The sequence below is a fragment of the Psammomys obesus genome, unplaced genomic scaffold (genome assembly GCF_907164565.1).
Source record: "Psammomys obesus unplaced genomic scaffold, mPsaObe1.curated_primary_1811, whole genome shotgun sequence".
Lineage (NCBI taxonomy): Eukaryota > Metazoa > Chordata > Mammalia > Rodentia > Muridae > Psammomys > Psammomys obesus.
Window position 1 is genome coordinate 6053888 of NW_026591872.1, and position 22721 is coordinate 6076608.

General features: G+C 36.0%; 1 protein-coding gene across 1 annotated transcript in view; it reads right to left on the reverse strand.

Moving 5' to 3' along the window:
• Positions 1 to 22721, reverse strand: part of Tenm1 (teneurin transmembrane protein 1) — a 1167432-nt gene that overhangs the window by 832989 nt on the left and 311722 nt on the right. The window contains exon 2 of the mRNA XM_055612144.1: positions 11712 to 11991. Within this exon, the coding sequence (XP_055468119.1) occupies positions 11712 to 11928 (217 nt within the window). The 5' untranslated portion in view covers positions 11929 to 11991. The remainder of the gene's footprint in view (positions 1 to 11711; positions 11992 to 22721) is intronic.

A 22721-nucleotide genomic window follows, 5' to 3' on the forward strand; every position in this document is an offset into this window, starting at 1 on the left:
ATATATATATATATATATATATATATATATATATATATATATATATACACATTGGTGATTTTTATTATCAGAAGCAACCAACCACACCAGTACTTTTTAAACTTTTCAGTCAGAAACTATTGCTGCATCTGTTTCCCCACTTTTAAGCTTTAGCAAATGACTTTGTATTGCTTATTTCTTAAAGCAAGTCTTCCTGTAGGTTCAGTACTTTCAGGCACAACATGTTCCAAGAGTCAGAACAATTTTTTCTGTTCATATCTCTTACAAATTTTATACATTTTTTCTCTTTGCTGAGAATTTATTATGCATTTTTGCTGTAACTTATGCAATTTTATGTGTAACTTCAAAACTAGTGTGAATTTCTTTTTTTTTTCAAAATTTCATAGATTTGTTCTTACTGTAGTTTTTAACAACCTCAGCTTTTTTTTGCCATTTACATTAAGACTTCTCCTCTTTTTTTTTTAAATTTAACATTTTTTTTAATTTTATTTTTCTTTTTAGTTACATTTTGTTAACTCTGTGTCCCAGCTGTATCCCACTCCCTCATTCCCTCCCCAACCCCACACTCCCTCCCTGGTCTCCTCCCTGCCCCTTTCCAAGTCTACTGGTAGGGGAGGACCTCTTCCCCTTTCATTTGACCCTATTTTATCAGGTACCTTCAGGGCTGGCTGCAAAGTCCTCCTCTGTAGCCTAACAGACTGCTCCTCCCCTGGGGGAGGGGTCAAACAGCCTGCCCTTAAGATCCTGTTAGAAATAGTCCTTGTTCCCCTTACTTTGGAAAACTACTTGGTTACTGAGCTACCACGGGCCACATCCGAGCAGAAGTTCTAGGTTATATCCATAGATGGTCCTTGGTTGAGTGTCAGTCTCAGAAAAGACCCTGTGCCCGGATATATTTGGTCCTTGTAGAGCTCCTATCCTTTCCATATCATACTAACTTCCCTTCTTTCATATGATTCCCTGCACTCTGCCGAAGGTTTGGTTATGAGTCTTAGTGTCTGCTTTGAAACACTGCTAGATAGAGTCTTTCAGATGCCTTTTGTGGTAGACTCCTGTCATACGTTCAATGCACATCCCATTTGTCTTTCTAAATGAGGATTAATCACCTTCGCCTGTGTCCACTTTCTTGATTATCTTCTTTAGGTGTGTAGATTTCATTATGTTTATCATGTCTTGTAGGTCTATATAAGCGAGTATATACCATGTTTGTCTTTCTCCTTCTGGGATACTTCACTCAGAATGATCTTTTCTAGATCCCACCACTTGCCTGCAAATTTCATGATTTCCTCCTTTTTGATTGCTGAGTAGTATTCCATTGTGTAAAAATACCACAATTTCTGTACCCATTCATCCCTTGATGGACATCTGGGTTGTTTCCAAGTTCTGGCTATTACAAATAAAGCTGCTACGAAAATGGTTGAACAAATGTCCTTGTTGTGTACTTTAGCAAATTTTGGGTATATACCTAGCAGTGGTATAGCTGGGTCTTGAGGTAGCACTACTCCTAGTTGTCTGAGAAAGCACCAGATTGATTTCCAGAGTGGTTGTACCAGTTTACATTCCCACCAGCAATGGAGGAGGGTTCCTTTTTCTCCACAACCTCTCCAGCATGTGCTATCACTTGAGTTTTTCATCTTGGCCATTCTGATGGGTGTAAGGTGGAATCTCAGGGTCGTTTTGATTTGCATTTCCCTAATGGCTAATGAGGTTGAACATTTCTTTAAGTGTTTCTCTGCCATTAGATGTTCCTCTTTCGAGAATTCTCTGTTTAGCTCTGTTCTCCATTTTTAATTGGATTATTTGGTTTGTTGCTTTTCTGCTTCTTTAGTTCTTTATATATACTGGATATTAGCCCTCTGTCAGAAAAAGGGTTGGTGAAGATTCTTTCCCAATCTGTAGGCTGTCTATTTGTTTTGATGACAGTGTCTTTTGCTTTACAGAAGCTTTTCAGTTTCACGAGGTCCCATTTATTGATTGTTGCTCTTAGAGCCTGTGTTGTTGGTGTTCTGTTCAGGAAGTTGTCTCCTATGCCAATGAGTTCTAGGCTGTTTCCCACTTTTTTTTCCAACTGATTTAGAGTATCTGGTTTTATGTTGAGGTCCTTGATCCACATGGACTTTAGTTTTGTGCAGGATGATAAATATGGATCTATTTTCATTTTTCTGCATGTAGACATCCAGTTGATCTAGCACCATTTGTTGAAGATGCTGTCTTTTTTTCCATTGAATGGATTTGGCTTCTTTGTCAAATATTGAGTATTCATAGGTGTGTGAGTTTATTTCTGGGTCTTCTATGCGGTTCTATTGATCCTCCTTTCTGTTTCTATACCAATACCATGCAGTTTTTATTACTGTTGCCCTGTAGTACAGCTTGAGATCGGGAATGGAGATACCTCCAGATGATCTGTTGTTGTACAGGATCGTTTTGGAGATTCTGGGTTTTTTGTTTCTCCATATGAAGCTGAGAATCTTTTTTTTTCAAGGTCTGTAAAGAATTGAGTTGGTATTTTGATGGGAATTGCATGAATCTGTAGATTGCTTTTGGCAGGATGGCCATTTTCACAATGTTAATCCTACCAATCCATGAGCACGGGAGATCTTTCCATCTTCTGAGATCTTCAATTTCTTTCTTCAAAGACTTGAAGTTTTTCTCAAACAGGTCTTTCACTTGCTTGGTTAGAGTCACACCAAGGTACTTTATGTTATTAGTGGCTATTGTGAAGGGTGTTGTTTCCCTAATTTCTTTCTCAGCCTTTTTGTCTTTGGTATACAAGAGGGCTTCTGATTTTTTGAGTTGATTTTGTATCCTGCCACTTTGCTGAAGGTGTTTATCAGCTGAAGAAGTTCTCTGGTTGAATCTTTGGGATCGCTCATGTATACTATCATATCATCTGCAAATAGTGACACTTTGACCTCTTCCTTTCCGATTTGTATCCCCTTGATCTCCTTTAGTTGTCTTATTGCTCTGGCTAGGACTTCAAGTACAATGTTGAAGAGATATGGAAAGAGTGGGCAGCCTTGTCTTGTCCCTGATTTCAGTGGGATTGATTTAAGTTTCTCTCCATTGAGTTTGATGTTGGCTATAGGCTTGCTGTATATTGCCTTTACTATCTTTAGGTATGTGCCTTGTATCCCTGATCTCTCCAAGACTTTAAACATAAATGGGTGTTGGACTTTGTCAAATGCTTTTTCAGCATCTAAGGAGATGATCATGTGGTTTTTCTCCTTCATTTTGTTTATGTGGTGGATTACATTGATGGATTTCCATATGTTGAACCACCCTTGCATGCCTGGGATGAAGCCTACTTGGTCATGGTGGATGATATCTTTGATGTGTTCTTGGATTCAGTTTGCAAGTATTTTATTGAGTATTTTTGCATCAATGTTCATAAGAGAGATAGGTCTGAATTTCTCTTTTTTTGTTGAATCTTTTTGTGGTTTAGGTATCAAGGTGACTATGGCTTCATAGAATGAGTTTGGTAGTGTTCCTTCTATTTCTATTTTGTGGAATAGTTTGAGGAGAATTGGTGTTAGTACTTCTTTGAAGGTCTTGTAGAATTCTGCGCTGAAGCCATCTGGTCCAGTGCTTTCTTTGAAAGGGAGACTGTTAATGACTGCTTCAATTTCCTTGGGAGATATATGGCTATTCAGTCTTTCTACCTGATCTTGACTTAATTTTGGTAGATGGAATCTGTCAAGAAAGTTATACATTTCATTTAGATTTTCAAATTTTGTGCCATATAGGCTTTTGTAGTATAACCTAATAATCGTTTGGATTTCCTCAGTGTCTGTAGTTATGTCCCCATTTTCCTTTCTGATTTTGCTGATTTGGATAGTTTCTCTCTGCTTTTTAGTTAGTTTGGCTAAGGGTTTGTCTATCTTGTTGATTTTCTCAAAGAACCAGCTTTTTGTTTCATTGATTCTTTGAATAGTTTTATTTTTTTCTAATTGATTGATTTCTGTCCTTAGTTTGATTATTTCCAGCTGTCTGCTCCTCTTTGGGTGTATCTGCTTCTTTTTTTTCTAGGGTTTTCAGTTGGGCCATTAAGTTGTTTGTATGTGATGTTATGGATTTCTTCTTGTAGGCACTTAGTGCTATAAATTTTCCTCTGAGCACTGCTTTCAATGTGTCCCATAAATTTGGGTATGTTGTGCCTTCATTTTCATTGAATTCTAGAAAGTCTTTAATTTCTTTCTTTATTTCTTCCTTGACCCAGCTGTCATTGAGTAACAAGTTGTTCAGTTTCCATGTGCGTGTCGGCTTTTTGTTGTTTCTGTTGTTGTTGAGGTCCAGCTTTAGTCCATGGTGGTCAGATAGTATACAAGGGATTATTTCAATCCTTTTGTATCTGTTGAGGCTTGCTTTGTGACCAACTATATGGTCTATTTTGGAGAAGGTTCCATGTGGTGCTGAAAAGAAGGTGTACTCTTTTGAGTTTGGGTGAAAAGATCTGTAGACGTCTATTAGGTCCATTTGATTTAGGGATTCTGTGAGTGCTTTTATTTCCCTATTTGGTGTCTGTCTGGTTGATCTGTCCCTTGATGAGAGTGGGGTGTTGAAGTCTCCCACTATTATGGTATTAGGATCAATGTATGATTTAAGCTTTAATATTGTTTCATTTACGAATGTAGGTGCTCTTGTATTTGGGGCATAGATATTCAAAATTGTGATGTCCTCTTGTTGGATTTTTCCTTTGATGAGAATATAGTGGCCCTCCTTATCTTTTTTGATTAATTTCGGATGAAAGTCTATTTTATTAGATATTAGGATGGCTATTCCAGCTTGTTTTCTGGAACCATTTGCTTGAAAAACATTTTTCTCGCCCTTTACTCTGAGGTAGTGTTTAACTTTGTTGAATAAGTGTGTTTCTTGGATGCAACAGAATGTTGGGTCCTGTTTCCATAACCATTCTGTTAGCCTGTGTCTTTTTATTGGTGAGTTGAGTCCATTAATATTGATAGATAATATAGACCAATGCATGTTAGTTCCTTTTGTAATGGAGTCGATGATCTTACCCTGTTTCATTGCTTGTTTTCTTTTCATTTTTGTTGGGATATTATCTGTATGCCCTGTTTTCTTGGGTGAATTCGTTTTCGTTGGATTGGTGTTTTCCTTGTAGTATCTTCTGTAGGGTTGGTTTGCTGTATAGATATTGTGTAAATTTAGTTTTGTCATGGAACATTTTGTTTTCTCCATCTATGTTGATTGAAAGCTTTGCAGGGTATAGTAGTCTGGGTTGACATTTGTGATCTCTTAGAGTCTCCATGATGCTTGCCCAGGCCCTTCTGGCTTTCATAGTTTCTGATGAGAAGTCTGGTGTGATTCTGATAGGTCTACCTTCATAGGTTACTTGGCCTTTTTCCCTTGCTGCTTTTAATATCTTTTCTTTGTTCTGTAGATTTAGTGTTTTGACTATGATGTGACATGATGTGTTTCTTTTCTGGTCTAGTCTATTTGGTGTTCTGTAGGCCTCTTGTATATTTATGGACATCTCTTTCTTTAAGTTGGGAAAATTTTCTTCTATGATTTTCTTGAAAATATTTTCTGGACCTTGGAGCCTGGAGTCTTCTTTTTCATCAATTCCTATTATTCTTAGATTTTGTCTTTTCATAGCATCCTTGATTTCTTGGATATTTTGTGATTGGAATTTTTCTGATTTTACTTTTTCTTTGAGAGAAGTATCAATTTCTGCAAGTGTGTCTTCAGCTCCAGAGATTCTCTCTTCCATCTCTTGTATTCTGTTGGTGATGCTTACTTTTGTGGTTCCTGATCCTTTCTCCAAGTTCTCCAGCTCAAGAGTTTTCTCATTTTGTGTTTTCTTTATTGATTCTAATTCTGTTTTCATGCCTTGCACCATTTTTTTCATGTGTTTGAATTTGGATTCCTGCCTCTCTATGATGGACTCTATTTCTTTGTTCATTTCCTTTTTATATGCCACTAATTTTTTTCTCTACTTGTGCCTCTATTTGTTTGGCTATGTTTGCCTGTGTTTCTTTAAGGGTTTTGTCTATTTCTTCTTTCTTTACCTCCAATTGACTGGCCAACTCTTTGAAAGATTTGTTCATTTCCTCCTTATGAGCCTCAAATAATTGAACAAGCATGGCTTTAAGGTCATTTTCCTGTGCTTCTGATGAATTGGAGTATCCATCGATTTTGGGGTTTGCTGGTGAAGTCATGATGTCCTGATTTATGTTGGAAGTGTTCTTTCACCTACCCCTGGCCATTGGCTTATCTGAGACCTTCCCTGTTTGTTTTTGGATTCTGCCGATCAGACTGGTACTGTCTCTCTCTCGAGTCTGGAGAATTCTTCAGGAAGTTGAGAGAGGTCCCGTGTCCTTAGCGTGTGCTGAGGACTAGCTGTACCTGTGGGAGGAAAGTATGCAGGCGCAAACAGAGGCAAATGCAAGCGTGCATGCGTGTGTGTGTGTGTGTGTGTGTGTGTGTGTGTGTGTGTAAGTGGGCATGGGCATGTGTCTCGAGGGACAGAGTGATGGCTAATGTTGAACCCTTGAGTTTGTGGGAGGGGCTCTGCAATGTATATGTCGCAGGCACTAGTGATGATCGCAGTGCAATTTCTGGCATTAACTGCCTTAACTCCTCAATTAGACCCACAGAGCAGGAACTTCAATGTTCCAAGTGCCCCTCTGTTTCCCAAAGTGGGTATATGGGTGGGAGGGGGTTCGATGCCTGGCTTCTGTTTTAGAAGGACCCAGGATCAGGGGAGCTGTAGATTCTCAAGGGTGCACTCACTTACAGGCAGGTCACTTGGCAGAGATCGGGGTATCTGGGCTCTCTGTTCTCTGGTTTGGCCCTGCTTCTTTGATGTGCTCCGCCAGTTCCATGCTGCTGTCACTGCCAGGTTATGAGGTCTTGCTGCAGCTGGAGATTTCAGGGTGGTCACGTCAGTAGGAATCGGGGGGTAACCAGCCTTTCTGTTCTCTGGTTTGGCCCTGGTTAGTCTTAAACTGGAGGGCTGATGTGCCCCGCCAGCTCAGTGCTGCTCCGCTGCCAGGTTAGAAAGTCCCGCTGTAACTGGAGACTGGGTTGCTAGTCCAGATGCTTTCTGGGAAGTCCTGGGGTCTCTTCACTGTGCTCTCCAAGCTTCGGAGGCCCAGCGCCTGGTGTGTCTAGCTTGTATGGCGTTTCTGTCTGGTTTTGGTGAGTATGTAGTGTATTCTCTGTCACTGTGGGATTGGGGGGGCCCCGAACCATCAGTGATGGTGCTTCTGTGGAGCTAGTATGGCGACTAGCAGACTCAGGCCCTGGGAGGATGGTGCAGCCGCCACGCGAATCTGGGGCCCCGAGACACAGTACTGCTGGCCTTTGCCGATAAAGGGCTTGGGGCTCCGCCTCAGTGGCTGCAGGCCCCAGGCAGTTAGGTCTGTGCTGAGAAAGGTGAGTCTGCTGTGCCAAGGAGGAGGGAGGTCTGGGGGAGGGGAGTGCTGAGAGATCAAATGATCGTTTCTCACCTTCCCCAAACAAGTCCCTGGGTGACCCGAGACCAAGGTTTTCACCTCCTGCGATGTTCCCCGTTGTTTAGAAAGTCTCTCCGTTGTTTCCCTGGCTTCAGAAGTTCTTCCACTCATCAACTCAGAACTTTATCTCTTCCACAGCTCGGAAACTGTGTGTGCTAGTCACCATCTTGGCTCCGCCCCCCCAAGACTTCTCCTCTTTTCATTTAAAGAATATCCTCTGTGGTTTGGGTGGGGCAAATATATTTGACAGCATTTTACTCTTATGCTTTGGAGTATTTGTAAAGTAGATTAAATGCCTTGTAATATCATCCAGTTTATTTCTTAACTAGAGCTGTATTATAATTAAAGGGAAGATATCAGATAAAATACAAATATATTGGACAAAGTGATGATTCCTACCTGGGGTAAGACACAAGTGTTTGTTGGGAAACTTAATTAGGCTAGATGTAATTGAAAACTTATAAATAGTTTATTTTAAATTTTTTGTTTTATTATTTTGTGTACCTTGGTTATGTAACAAAATTTTTTTGGAAAGTCAAGCAATGCGTGGGGAAGCTATTTCAAAAGCACTTATCATAAAATCGTACTGATGAAATTGCTTAGCTGTTTTATCCACCACTTACGATTTTCTAACAAACAGTAATTTTTCACCTCCAACATTGGACTCAAGCTCTGGCTAACATTAAGTGCTAAACAAAAGCTGGTTGCTTAAAATAATCTATTGAAAGGAAGTTAACATGACATTATAGAATTAAGACTGTACTTATCCTAAATTTCTTTTTGATCATATTGCACAGAAACAAAATGTAAGGCTGACCATCTCAGTATAGACTTAGAACTATATTATTCATACCTTTAGAATCATAACTAAATGCATTCTTATTAAAAATGACAAAATCAACCATTCTATGAGCCTATCTCACAACCCACAACTTATAGTTATAAACTGGTCTTCTGTAAAGGCAAATTTACAGAGAAATATTTTAATGAATCTATATAGTTTTAAAGAGTAGTATAGATTCCAAATATTGATAAAAGCAAAATTTATCAATAGTGAGGTGGGTTTAGTTCACAAAAATTTAAGTTATCTTTAGCTGAAGACACAATCAATTAAAATGAATTATTTGAAAAGACAGGTACAACATTTTTCCAGTTATATTGAAATGTAAATGAATAGTACAGTTAATATGACAAATATGAACAGACATTTACATATTAGTTGTTAGTATATATTAAACTATTGACTCAATTTAACAGTTTTGTAAATGTAAGGTTTAAATAATTTAGAATGCAGTAATTTTAATTTGTAATACTATATTTGACCTAGTAGCAAGTGACCTCCAATGTGTATTGTCACTTACATGCACAAATAAGGCAATCATAGGTCATCTCTGTGAATTTTACAGAAAAAAAAAACAGATCAATAAAGAAAACATAATTTTCATCCTCACTGGGTATACAGTAAGAAATAAATATCCATAATAAGAGGTAAGAGATACAAATAATATAGACTTCATGGAGGAAGGGATCAGTCATCTACACAAAACAAAAATTTGGTGATAGGGGGACAGTGAGAGTTGTGAGTAAAGGATGCTTTTAAGTTAGGCTGTGAGTGATACTTGAATAAAAATAAAGGGTGACAACCAGGATAGACATTCAATGAGTTTGGATCTTGAGATGTAGCTGGGTGGTAGAGTGCTTACTCCACATGCATAATGCAGCCAGCTTTATCTTTTGCATCTTTTCTATACCCCCAAATTTTCTGCTACCAAGAAATAGATAGGAATACAGAAAAAGGGTGAAAGGGTTTATAAGAAGATACAAAGTCCCCTTCCCTCTGATCCTAGTCTATCAGGTCTCTTCAGGACTGGCTACACTGTCCTCTTCTGTGTCCTGATAAGGCTGCTCCCCACTCAGAGAGAGGTGATCAAAGAGCAGGCCAATCAGATTATGTCTGAGACAGCCCCTGTCCCCATTACTATGGAGGCCACTTGGACACTGAACTGCCATAGGCTACCTCTGTGCAGGGATTCCAGACTTTGGGAAAGAGGGAGGGTAGGATTGGAAGAGAAGAAGGGAGGAAGGTACAGGGGGGATACAAAGTGAATAAACTGTAATTAATAAAAATTAAAATAATTAAATAAAAAACAGAAAAAAGGAGTACATTTAAGATGTAGAGATCAATTCTGCTGATTGAAACATTGTGGCATACATTGAAAAATTGTTGGCTGACTGGAAGAAAGGCAAGCATGAACTAGTCAATATCTAGCAATGTAAACAGGCTTCAAATTGAGAGTACTTGAATTATTCCCTTTCTTTTAGTTATACTGAATTTAGAGTAATTGATATGTCATCAGTTTGGAAATGTGTATCAGGTAACTGCACATTTGCAACTGTAAGTTATGAAGGAAGTTAAGGGTTAATGAAAATATAAATTCGGAAGTACCCAAAATGCATTTGATATTTGAAGTCATTTGAACAAAATTTTGGAGTAATAATACAGGCATCAGAATTCTCCACTGGACTCTTTAAAACTGTAAATTGACAGATAGGTCCCAAACCCTGGTTTTCTAAGTTGGGTTCTGAGAGTTTGAATCTTTAGTAAATTCTTAGTTGATTTTTTTTTAATTTTATTTTTCTTTTTAGTTACATTTTGTTAACTCTGTGTCCCAGCTGTATCCTGCTCCCCCATTCCCTCCCCAACCCCACACTCCCTCCCTGGTCTCTACCCTGCCCCTTTCCACGTCAACTGATAGGGGAGGACCTCCTCCCCTTTCATTTGACCCTGTTTTATCAGGTATCTTGAGGACTGGCTGCAAAGTCCTCCTCTGTGGCCTAACAGGACTGCTCCTCCCCTGGGGGGGTGGGGAGGTCAAAGAGCCTGCCCTTGAGATACTGTTAGAAATAGTCCTTGTTCCCCTTACTTTGGAAAACTACTTGGTTACTGAGCTACCACGGGCCACATCTGAGCAGAAGTTCTAGGTTATATCCATAGATGGTCCTTGGTTGAGTGTCAGTCTCAGAAAAAAACCTGTGCCTGGATATATTTGGTCCTTGTAGAGCTCCTATCCTTTCCATATCATACTAACTCCCCTTCTTTCATATGATTCCCTGCACTCTGCCGAGGGTTTGGTTATGAGTCTTAGTGTCTGCTTTGAAAAACTGCTAGTTAGTCTTTCAGATGCGTTTTGCGGTAGACTCCTGTCATACGTTCAATGCACATCCCATTTGTCTTTCTAAATGAGGAGTGATCATCTTCGCCCTTGTCCATTTTCTTGATTATCTTCTGTAAGTGTGTAGATTTCATTATATTTATCATATCTTGTAGGTCTATATAAGCGAATATATACCATGTTTGTCTTTCTCCTTCTGGGATACTTCACTCAGAATGATCTTTTCTAGATCCCACCATTTGCCTGCAAATTTCATGATTTCCTCCTTTTTGATTGTTGAGTAGTATTCCATTGTGTAAAAATACCACAATTTCTGTATCCATTCCTCCGTTGATGGATTGATTTTTATACTACTGAGTCAGGAGTACACACTGTCCCGGACGAATAAATTTACTTAAAAACAATGTCAGTTTGACTTACCCCTAACATATGATCTGTACAAATGTCAATATATTTTTCTGTGTAGTTAACTGAGAAAATAGAAATTATATTTATATCTCCCTAATTTTGTTAGAAACTATTATGCCTTTGCCTTCCATAATTGAGACTACAATAGCCCAAGAATAAACTGTAAAATACATTTGTGTATATTTTAAAAGAAAATATTCTTCATTACCCTCTAAGCTATTTTGCAAAACATTTCTAAATTATTTTCACAGACTTTATAGCCCCAAAGGTGTCACTTTTTTGGCAGCCAAATATTTATTTGAGACTTCTGTCCCATATGGGCAATGGCTCTAAAAGCATTTAACTTTTACTGTAAGTCTTACTATACATTATTTAATCCTTTAGTCTGTAAGTGGCTATTTATAGAATTAGACAAATTCTGAAAGCTCTGATAAAAGTATTGTTGCATCAAAATTTATGATAATCTGTAAAAGGTACATGGAACCTACAACCTCAGCTTGGTGTACATGTGGAACAGATTCACTAAGGATATATAAAGAGTAGGAATTATTAAGCAACTAGCATTTGCAATGTTGTTTTTGATACACAGGTTTATGCATATAAACATTCACTAATGACAAATAATATTAATTACAAAAATCCAATAAAAACCTACCCTGAGTAGATTTCTCCACTTCTTTCCTGTTTCTGCTCTGGCTATTGTAATTCCTCCTCAGCTCTTGATTATACTCATGCAGAGTTTCCCTGGAATTAAATGACTGCCTTGGTTTTCTCCCATCTTCACTCTCATCAGAAGAACTGGTATAAGCTAGATCCATTTCATGCTTGACTTTGGACAGAGGTTGATAAGGTTTGCAGTCTGTTTGTTCCATCTCTGATTAAGCCAGCTCAGTTTCATGAAAAATAGGTAAGGAAGTTCTTTAATGAAAACAGTCCTGGAAGAGAGTGAAAAGCATGAGCCTTTTTAGATTTGTCCTTTTGCAAGGAAACACATTTGGCAGAATCACAATTGGCCTGCTAATACTATCAAAGGAGTAAAGCAAAAGACAAAATGGATGACATGAAGCTAGCCAGAGGCAATAATAACACTCTGTGCTACATGCATACATTGTCAAGAATTTAGGATGAAGGTAGACATTGCAGCATCAGAAAATTCTCAAAGTAAAAGAAGGAGAGCTTACAAAAAATGTTTGTACTGAAATGCAAACAAAGGGCAATTCTACTGTGGTATGAGAGTGTGGTTTTAATGTTAAAGACAGTGGTTAGATTAGAAAACATTATGAGATCTGTAAGTAGTCAGGAGTATAAATATTAAACTAGCACACCTCACATTTGAAATGAAACTAGTGAGAAAAATAGATTCGCAAAGAATAATTCTTTGCCTGTGGTTCAATATTACTTTTAAGTCTTGGGCTCTGAGGATGGAAAGGTTCTGGAATGTGGAGAGGCAGCTTCCAAATTACATGAAATAAAGTGTTCTTGAGGAGACTGAGCTTCTTGTATTCACATTGTAGCTTTTGAGACTCAGGCCTGCAGAGCATTTTTAATGACTTAGGTGGTGGTAAATTATTGTTTTTCATAGTACTGAGAGGATGTAAACAACATTCTACTGACTATACTGGTATAGAAACAGCAGGATCTAAATTGGGTTTAGAAACAGCAATATTAAGCTTCATGATAAATCACTGAAGCCTCCCCCCTCCAAAAGCTGAGCTAGATGCTGAAGCTCTTAGGGCTAGTAAAGACCTTAGATGCCCTACTTATCATAGACAGTTTGATATTAAGTTCCCTTAAAGATGCCAATGTCTCTGGAACATTACAATCACTGTTTAAAGAAACACTAATTTCTTTACATTTATTTTACTATCACTTTTGTCTATTGTCATAAATCTGCAACTTGTTTCTTTTGTTTAAAGCTTAAACATTTAGTTTGAAATCAAATATCGATTCCTTTTTTTAATTACTTCATCCAGTTTGTTTATTTGTATTTATTTATTTATTTATTTATTTATTTATTTTTATGTGCATTAGTGTGAAGCTCAGATCACTTAGAACTGGAATTACAGACAGTTATGAGCTGCCATGTTGTGCTGGGAATTGAACCCAGGTCCTTTGAAAGAACATACAGTACTCCTTATAACTGAGCCATCTCTCCAGCCCGGTTTATTTGTATTTTTTAGACAGGATTTCCTAATAGTGTGGAACTTATTATATATTCCAGGCTGGCCTCAACTGTACTGATTCTGTGCTCTAGTCTCTCAAGTATCAAGGTTCCTGGTATGTACAGCCAACCTTGGCTTAAACAGGAATTTTTGAGGCAGGGCCTTGCTGTATAACCCAAACTCATCTCAAATTTATGATCCTCCTTCCTTAACATTGCAAGGACTGATATTACTTCTTCTGCACTTCAAGAATGGATATACCATATAATTTTTAGAGAAACTTATTGATATGTAAACTATGCTTCCTATATCATATACAGTATCTCACAGCTTGGAATCCTCATGGCATTTATGGTAAGCATATAGAAAACAGAAATCCGTCAATAAGTTTGTGGGTGACTGATGCTAAGTGGTTCATTCTACTTTGTAATATGAATAAAGCTTTACATGTTGAAGATTTAGTTAACCAAATGTTAAGTCTCTCGAAAGAAAGACTTGAACCTTAAAAACTTCATAGTTTCAATACTATTTATTTTTTTGCTTAGACTCATACATTTTAGAAACTACTTAATATCTAAATATATAAAATTTATAAACATTCTAGGATATACCTAGGTTTCTTTGGCTTAACATCAGAGATGAGCATCCTGAGAGAGAAGACAGATACAGTGGATTTTTACTTCTTTTATTATTTGTGATTAATATAATTATATAATTTCTTCATTCCCTTTCCTTCCTTTGAGTCTTTCCATATAAGGCTTATTTCCTTCAAATTAATGGTCTCTGTATTTCATTATTTGTTATTGCATGCATATATATCTAACTGGCTGCTTGGTATTTCCATATAGTTATCTAGAATGTCTTCTGAAGCTTGGTAGGTTCAAAAATGGACTTCTGTTTGTCACTTTTCCAGATGTACTCAAGAAATTAAAGCCATTCTTGCTTCCTATGATCTTGTATATATTACATGCAGTCTGTTAGCTAGTGAATTTGTGTCATCTTGGAAAAAAAATACAAAATCTAAACATATTCATCTACTTCCTCAGTACTACTTGAGATGAAACGATTTTCAAGCTAGAGTACTGTAGTTTTTCTCCTAATGGTCGTCATGTTTAAACCATTGTAGTCTGACAGCATCATTTTTTTTTACCATAGTCAGAGTGGAAGTTGTAATATATAAGTGTGATGGTTTGAATAAGAATGGCCCCATAAACTCATAGATTTGAATTCCTGGTCACTAGTGAGTGGCAATATTAAGAGATGTGCCCTTGCTGGAGTAGATGTGGCCTCATTTGAAGAAGGGTAGGCTTTGGGATTTCAAAGGCCTAGCCAGTCTGAGTGTTTCTAGCTCTTCTTGCTCATCTGGTTGTAGAACTCTCAGCTCCTTCTCCAGCACAATATCTGTCTGTGTACTGTCATGATTCTCAGCATGACAGTAATAAACTAAATGTCTGAAAGTATAAACTATCCCATATTAAATGTTTTCCTTTTATAAGAGTTACTATTGTTATGGTGTCTCTTCAAAGCAATAGAACAATAACTGAGATAATAAAATTTCCATGCTATCAGTAATGGTGTCCTATACTCTAAAATAAAAGACAGAAAGTCCTTAGCTTAATCTTTTGAGACTCATCTCCTCATGTTTTCTTGCTGTTCATGAACTGTACCTGTCTTAGTATTCTGTTTCTGAAAACAGTATGAATTTTCCTACATCAGGCTAACCTGACACTGAAAAACTACCCCAGATGGCACTACTCATTGTTCTTTTTGTCTTTCAAAGAATTCTAACAAACACCATTATCAACACTTTGCTAATTTTTCATTGTCTGCTCAACATGAGTAGACATTATCTGTTGTATTTGTTGCTGTATGTCTTTGAATAAAGGTATGTAGTAAAGAATCAATCAAAACATTTTTAAATCAGTGAATAAATGATCACTGAGTGATTGGAGAGAATGTAGGAATGAATAAATCATAGACTGTCTCTAGTGAACTCACAACTCAAGGTCGCTAAATGAAGAACTCTGGAATGAAGTTAAAATGAAGTGGCTTTATGACAAATAAAGTAGTGCTTTCCCAAAAAGGTGAAGATATTGTGAAAAGATTCCACTTATTTTCAATTATTTGACTACCACCAACAGTGTTACTGCCATGAACACTGAAAGTCTGTTGAAGCCAAATGTTATCAAGCCTATTTTATTTTATTTTTGTTCCTATGACATATTTTTTAGAAGTTCTACAGTTGTCTAATTTTCAGGCTTTAAATTTGCTTTAAGCAGTACAAAATGAGAGTTGTACCAGAAATGTAATTCCCGGCTATGTTGGCTAGTTTTATGTCAACTTGACAAAACCTAGAGTCATCTGAGAAGAGGGAGACTGGAAGAGGCCATCTTCTAAACAAACAGGACTCTTAGTAGGGGGAGAGAAAGAGCAACCCACCAACAAAAAATTCCACCCAGAATTTACCCTACCTACAGGATGTGCAGGGATAAAGATAGAGCAGAGATTGAGTCAATGTGGAACCAATGCTTTGCTCAATGAGACCTACTTCATGGGAGAGAGCCAGCCACTGACACTATTAAAGATATTCTGTTATGCTAACACACAGGATCCTAATTCTGAGAGGCTCCACTCAGAAGTATACACAGCCAAACATTGGGCCAAGTGCACGGAGTTTTGTGGAAAAAAAAATGTGTGTGGGGGAGGACAGATAGAAGGACCTGGAAGTGACCGGAGCTTCACAAGAAGATCAAGTGTTACAGATAACCTGGGACCAGAGGTGCTTGCAGAGACTGAAGCACCAACCAAAGATCATTCATAGACTAAACCTAAGAACTCTACTCATATATGCCCAATGGGCAGCTTAGCCTCCATGTGGATCCCTTAGAAAAGGTATCAGTGCCTGTCTCTGACATGGTTTCTGTTGCATGTTTCTCATCACTTCCCTCTAGCAGAGCTGTCCTGCCAGGACACTGTGAAAGAATATGTACATAGTCCTTGTGTGACTGGTTGTGGTGGTGTGGGTTTGGCAGAGAGTCCACTTCTCTGAGGGGCAGGGGAGAGGAAATAAGGAGATGAGGGAGAGACTGAGAGGAAGGATTGGGAGGAGAGGCCTGAGGGGCCTAAGCTTGAGATGTAAAGAGAATAACTAAATTTAAAAAAAAGAAAGAAAGAAAAAAGCACTGTGGCAGATTCTGGTAATCCATCACTTGGGAAGGCAGAAGCAAGGAGATTTCTGTGATTTTGAAGCCAGCCTGACCTTAAAAATCCAGGACACTAAGGCTACACAAACACTGTCTTGGGACAAAAAAATAAGAATAAGAAAATGCATTTATAAGATCAGACTGTAAAGAGTTAAGCCTGTTTACAGGCTTTTTCTTATTCAGTGATTATTTGAGGAGGAACCAGCCATTCTGTGTGGAGATACCATTTAGGAATGAAGACTGAGCAAACAAGGTGAAGTAGTCCATTAAACTATAGCCGCCCCTTGGCTTCATTATCATCTCCACCTTCAGGTTTCCACTCTTTTTGCAACCCTGTCTTGAATGCCTTAGAAGATGAACTGTGATATGTAAGTAATACTTATGGAAAATAAAGTGATATATAAGTGTAAGGGAAATATACTCTTTCCTCCAAAAGATCTGTTTGGTTATGATGTTTCATCACAGCCGTAGAAACTCTAATATACAGAAACATTTTTTTTTAAAGCAAGGATTGGAATTTCACAATCCTCCTATGGAAAAAAAATCAATAAAATTCATTTAATTTGATGTCTACCAACATAAACTGTTATATATAATTTTTGTTGTTGTTCATTATAGAATGAGACTTTAAGAATTTGGAGATGGAGCACTATTTTACACATAAGGTACTGACTGGACAACTATCAAATACTTGATAGACAAAAAGAACTTGATAAAAAATGTTTCCCATTAATCATCCATTGATTAGGAATCTGTACTTATCAAACAGACATTCAAATAAAATATAGGAAATTAAAAATAACTGAAATGTCTCATTTCTAATGTCTAATAGTATATTAGGGCAACTATATTTATTATACAATAATTACCTTTACTTTTATGTACAGAAATTTTGACATTTTTCTTATGTTCAATGTATTTATTTGAAATACACACATGAGAAATTGTATATATACATATATTTATAAATGAGAAATAGAGAGAAAGCAACACAGAAAAACAGATTTTATATAGTTGTTATGAACCATTTTCAAAGTTCAAATTGCAGCAATTCCCACCTACAAATCAGCTAGGAATAAGGAATGTCACACCTATTCAATGATTTTTTTTTTTTTGAGGATCCTTGAAACCAATCATCCTTTAAAGCATGTATAATACCAGTAAAAGCTCCTTGACCCCTCCAACACACATTTTTGTTCTAAATATTGTCAATTAATCTAGGAAAAATAAAGTTTAGTTTTTTTTAATAAGATGGATACATAAAATTGTGTGGGCCAAGACTTTGAAAATATGTAATTGTGATTTTTATCAAAACTCAAAAATCGCACCTCAAATTCATTGAAAAGAATGCTTTTATAAAAAATTTAAAAGCTCCAATTTTTTTTTCATTTTTTTGAATTTTATTTTTTTTCTTATCAGTTACATTTTATTAACTCTGTATCCCAGCCGTGTCCCAATCCCTCATTCCCTCCCAGTCCCTCCCTCCCTCCTTCCCTCCCTCCCTCATCTTCACCATGCCCCTTGCCAAATTTAACATTTGGAAAAAGAGTGACATTTGAAATGCAACAGGGTTTGAAAGTGCAGTAATTCCAAAAAGACATTGATACAAATGTATCATGGAAGAAAGATTCATTCCTTTCCTCTTTATGTGCCTCTATTTGTTTGGTTGTATTCTCCTGTATTTCTTTGAGAGATTGTTTCATTTCCTCTTTATGTTCCTTTAATAACTGGGTAAGCATACCAATAAACTAAGGTCAGATAGTAGGGGAGGAGGACCTCCCCTACTAGTGAACTAGGAAAAGGGCATAAGGGGAGAAGAAGGAGGGAGGGTAGGACTGGGAGAAGAGGAAGAGGGCTACAGCCAGGATACAAAGTGAATAATCTGTAACAAATAAATAATAAATAAATAATTTAAAAGTTACATTCCTAATTGCTTCACTGCCTTTTTCATGCAGTGACCAATTTACAATTCATTAAGTCCAATGTTAGGTCAATGTTATTTAGATATAATGAAGAGTGCTAAATTCTAATCACTAGTCTATATTTTCAGTGGAACAACTGGGAGTGATGTTTAGGAAACTGCATCCATTCTCTAAGAGGCTTGTTCCTCTAAATATGAAGTGAAGACATTGGATTACCTCAGAAATCTCTTCTAGTTCTAAAATCTCCTGTTTGTCTTTGAAATGATGGAAAAGCTGAGTTTGATTTGACAAAAAATCAAAGCCATGTTTGCATTGTTAATCATTCCCTCTCTTCTCCCTTTTGTCTGCATCTTCTCCCAGAACTGCAATTACACACTCCAATGTACTATAGAATATTGGAATAAAAATACTAGTTTTGCAGGGTCAAATGAAAGGGGAGGAGGTTCTCCCCAATCAGTGAAGACTTGGAAAGGGTCAGGGAGGAGATGAGGGAGGGAGGGTGGGATTGAGAGGGAATGAGGGAGAGGGATACAGCTGGGATACAAAATTAATAAACTATAACTAATAATAATAAAATAAATAAATAAATAAATAAATAAATAAATAAATAGACAAATAAATAAAAGTTAAAAAATACTAGTTTTGGATTCATGCATCTTTGTACATATGCATGAATTAATAATCACTTCACTTCCTCTATTACTTTATTTTGTTTCTATGTCTCATTCCATTTAAATTATTCCTTTTGATATTATAATATCAATATATCATTTCCCACTTTGCTTTTTTCTCTCTCACCAAACCTTACAATAACCCTACCCCAAGCTCTTTTTAAAATGGTTGGCCTCTTTTTTCACTCTTATTACATGTATATATATTTAGATGTGTCTACACATATATTCATATATATGTAGATGTGTCTATATACATATATTCATATATATATATATATATATAAACATACACTGCTTAGTCTGTATAATGTTAATTGTATATATGTTTTTGCATACATTGGCCTCTCACGATGAAAACTTTCTCATTTATTCACAATGCATATCGTCTGATTATACTCATATACCTATTTATAAATTCAAACCTTAATCAAGAAGTCACAGTTCAATTGAGAAAACAAGTAAAGGAGACATAGAACATTGCCTAAGGTTAGCAAGTCTTTCATTCACACAGCACATACTGGGAACGAAATCACATAATACTGAGGGAATAGATAGCAAGGGATATTGAACTCTGCAAATGTTCCAATAAAGTTTTCAATAAAGTCCTCCTACATTATTTTAGCTTGACAGATTTACATTGTGAAACTCTGATTCTTCTCTACCTTTCTTTTTCTTAAGGAATCATTGAAATGAGGAAGTGTTGTGGAGGCTATCTATTACAGTAGCATAGTTACGAATTCATTAAAAAAAAATGGAGGAGAAATCTCCCTCATAATATTACTATCTAGAAAGGTGACTCCAGTCTTTCTGGTTCATTTTCTTGACTTTGTTGTTTCTCCTTTCCCTTTTGACACATTTTTACTTATTTTATACAATTTTATGATAATAACTTTAAATATCTCTGCAAAGTAGATGCACCATGATTTGCATGTACATTTCCTATTGGATATTTTCATTTCTCCCTCCCCACTTATGAATATTATAACTGAAGCAATATAAAGACCAGTGAACATTATTGTTTTGCTAGGGTAGAGTCTACGAACATATATTAATGAGCAAAAATTCTTGAATATTTTGTTGTTTGGAAAATTATAATATATGATGCCATGAGCAATGTGTGAGACATTCTTTTCACTGTAACCTGGTCAATTTGTATTGCTTTGTATTTAACTTTTTTCAAGACAGGATTTCTCTGTGTAGCCTTGGTTGTCCAGGACTTTCTTTGTAGACGAGGCTGACTTCAACCTCACAGAGATCCTCCTACCTCTGCCTCCCTGAGTGTTGGGATTACAGGTGTGTGCCACCACCCCCAGTGAATATTTTTTAAATATGTATTTAAATAAGTAAATTAAGAGTGCCATCTTTTTGTTTGCATTTGCTTGATGAGTGAGATTGCACAATTTATAATTCTGTTTCTTCTCCTGTGTGAGCTCTTTAGAGCTTTTGCATTTATCTACTGGGAAGTTTTCTTATATTAAAAAGGACATTAACTTTTATTTATGCCGTGCAACAGATAGCATGACCTTCTATCTTGAATATTTGCTGCATCTAAATTTCACAATGTATTTGTTAGCATTTTAATTTTATGGTGTTTTCAAAAGAATGGCATGAGGAAAACATGAGCAAGGAGTAGACATAGTTACTTTTGAAAAACATGTCAAACTTAATAAAGGAAGAAAAATAATCTCAAAACAAATTTGGTAATATATGATTGATAAGTGGCTGTTTAATTGACTTCATTTAGTTATTCACAAAATGAACTCAATTTTGGTTGAATTCTATCATTAAAATAGTCATTTTCTGTGTGGTGATGGCCAATATACATACAGAAAGCCAACTATTTTGATTTTGTTGTAGAATTTGCCATTTTTTTCTCGTCTAATGAGCACAACAAATTGTTTTAGCAAATAAAAAAGAAATAATTTCAAATTTTAGGATATGATATTTCAAATGGGTCTTCTTATATAGAAAGTGATGGATTTTTAAAGAACTGCTTTTGTGGTATACAGGGATTTTATTATTCCAAAGAGTTGATATTCTAAGTTTGATGTGAATTATATTTACTATATTTTTCATATTTATTCAGTTAATTATTAAGTTAGAATTTAAAAATATTACAATGAAATAATGCACAGTAACACCTGAAAACACATTCTCCAAAAACTCATCTGAGTCATTTTTGAGAACAGCTGCAGCAGATATTGTCATGGAGCCTTGACAGGCTATCTCTTTAGGTCATTTTGAAAGAGACAATCTGAAGCTATGCAATTTTATAACTAAATAGTGATATCACATCTCTTTTTGGACCTTCTTAGTCTTTCTTACTGTTTGTATTTTAATAGTTTTTCTCTTTTCTTTTGTTGAAACCACTATTTGGATAGGCATTAATATTCTTTATAAGAAACAAGTGGAAAGAGAAAAGACTTATTAAATAGGAAAAACTCCACAAAGAAATTCTAAATACCTGCTTTGGAAACAGAAGGCTTAATGCAATATAGTGTTCTCCATTGTAGTTAAGATAATCCTGACCTTGAATTTATATACATACACATATCAAATATTTGAATATAATGTCTTTGGACTGACACTATTTTATGATTTTGAATTTTTCTTACTCTATAATGCACCATTAGAGGGAAGGCATGAGTGTCATACATCTCAAAATGAGTTCCCAAAATATCATTAATGAAGATCTTTTTTGGTAATTGTGTAAGCAAGTTGCACATTTCTGTTTCTTAGTAATTTACAAGTGATAATTCATCTTTGAGTTGCAGTTACATTTATCTCTATCACTTCATATGTTTTGGAACTTTAATAATGCCCTAAAGTAATTCCAAATTATCTGACTCTTATTTCTTTCTTATATCTTCTGTGGTAGATTATGCAGATTGTCTAAGAACTTAATAAGGAGAGCAAACTAAAAGAAAACTGAAGGTAACTCAATATGTAAAAGCTTCTTTTTTTTTCCTTGGAGAAAAACAATAGCTGCTTATTTCCCCAAGTAAACAATTATATTCAATTCATTTCCTTATAATGAAATCCACTGAGATGTTGTAAATTTCAAAGTAATTTTAGCATTAACATACTTATCCAAAATGTAGCGTCAAACTTAATATAGTATATTCAAAAGTAATAGATTTTAAATGTGGTGTTATATAATTGGAGATACCACTTCCATCCATAATTTACAAATAAGCGGTTTTAATCAACACTCTCTTATTGCTGTCAGTCTTCAGCATTAGTTTAGTAAAATTGGCACTTTATTAGTAACTCTCTTGAATTTCATCTGTAACAATTGGAAGGAGTAACATGTTCACTACTTGCCACTATAATCTCATTTGCAATATGCTAATCATTAGACTGTAAAGGATCTAATCAAATTAACATAACATATGCTCCAAAATATAGACTCTTTAGAGGTGGATACACAGGTTAATTCTGATCTCTGTGATTTATAAAAAGGAGTTTACTGCATTGGGCAATGACAAGTAAGTCAAAACTGATAAGATAATATTGTAAAAGTCCCCATAAAATAGTCTTTAAATGTAAGGTCTAATGTCCTTCTCTCTATATTAAAAAAAAATACCTAACCAATACAAGTAGGCAATTAATTATTTCAGTGTTGAAAATATATTGTTACATGATATGTTTGCCTCTACAGTTGAGCTATTTTTTTCCTTCTAACTTTTGTTTTGTGACATTTT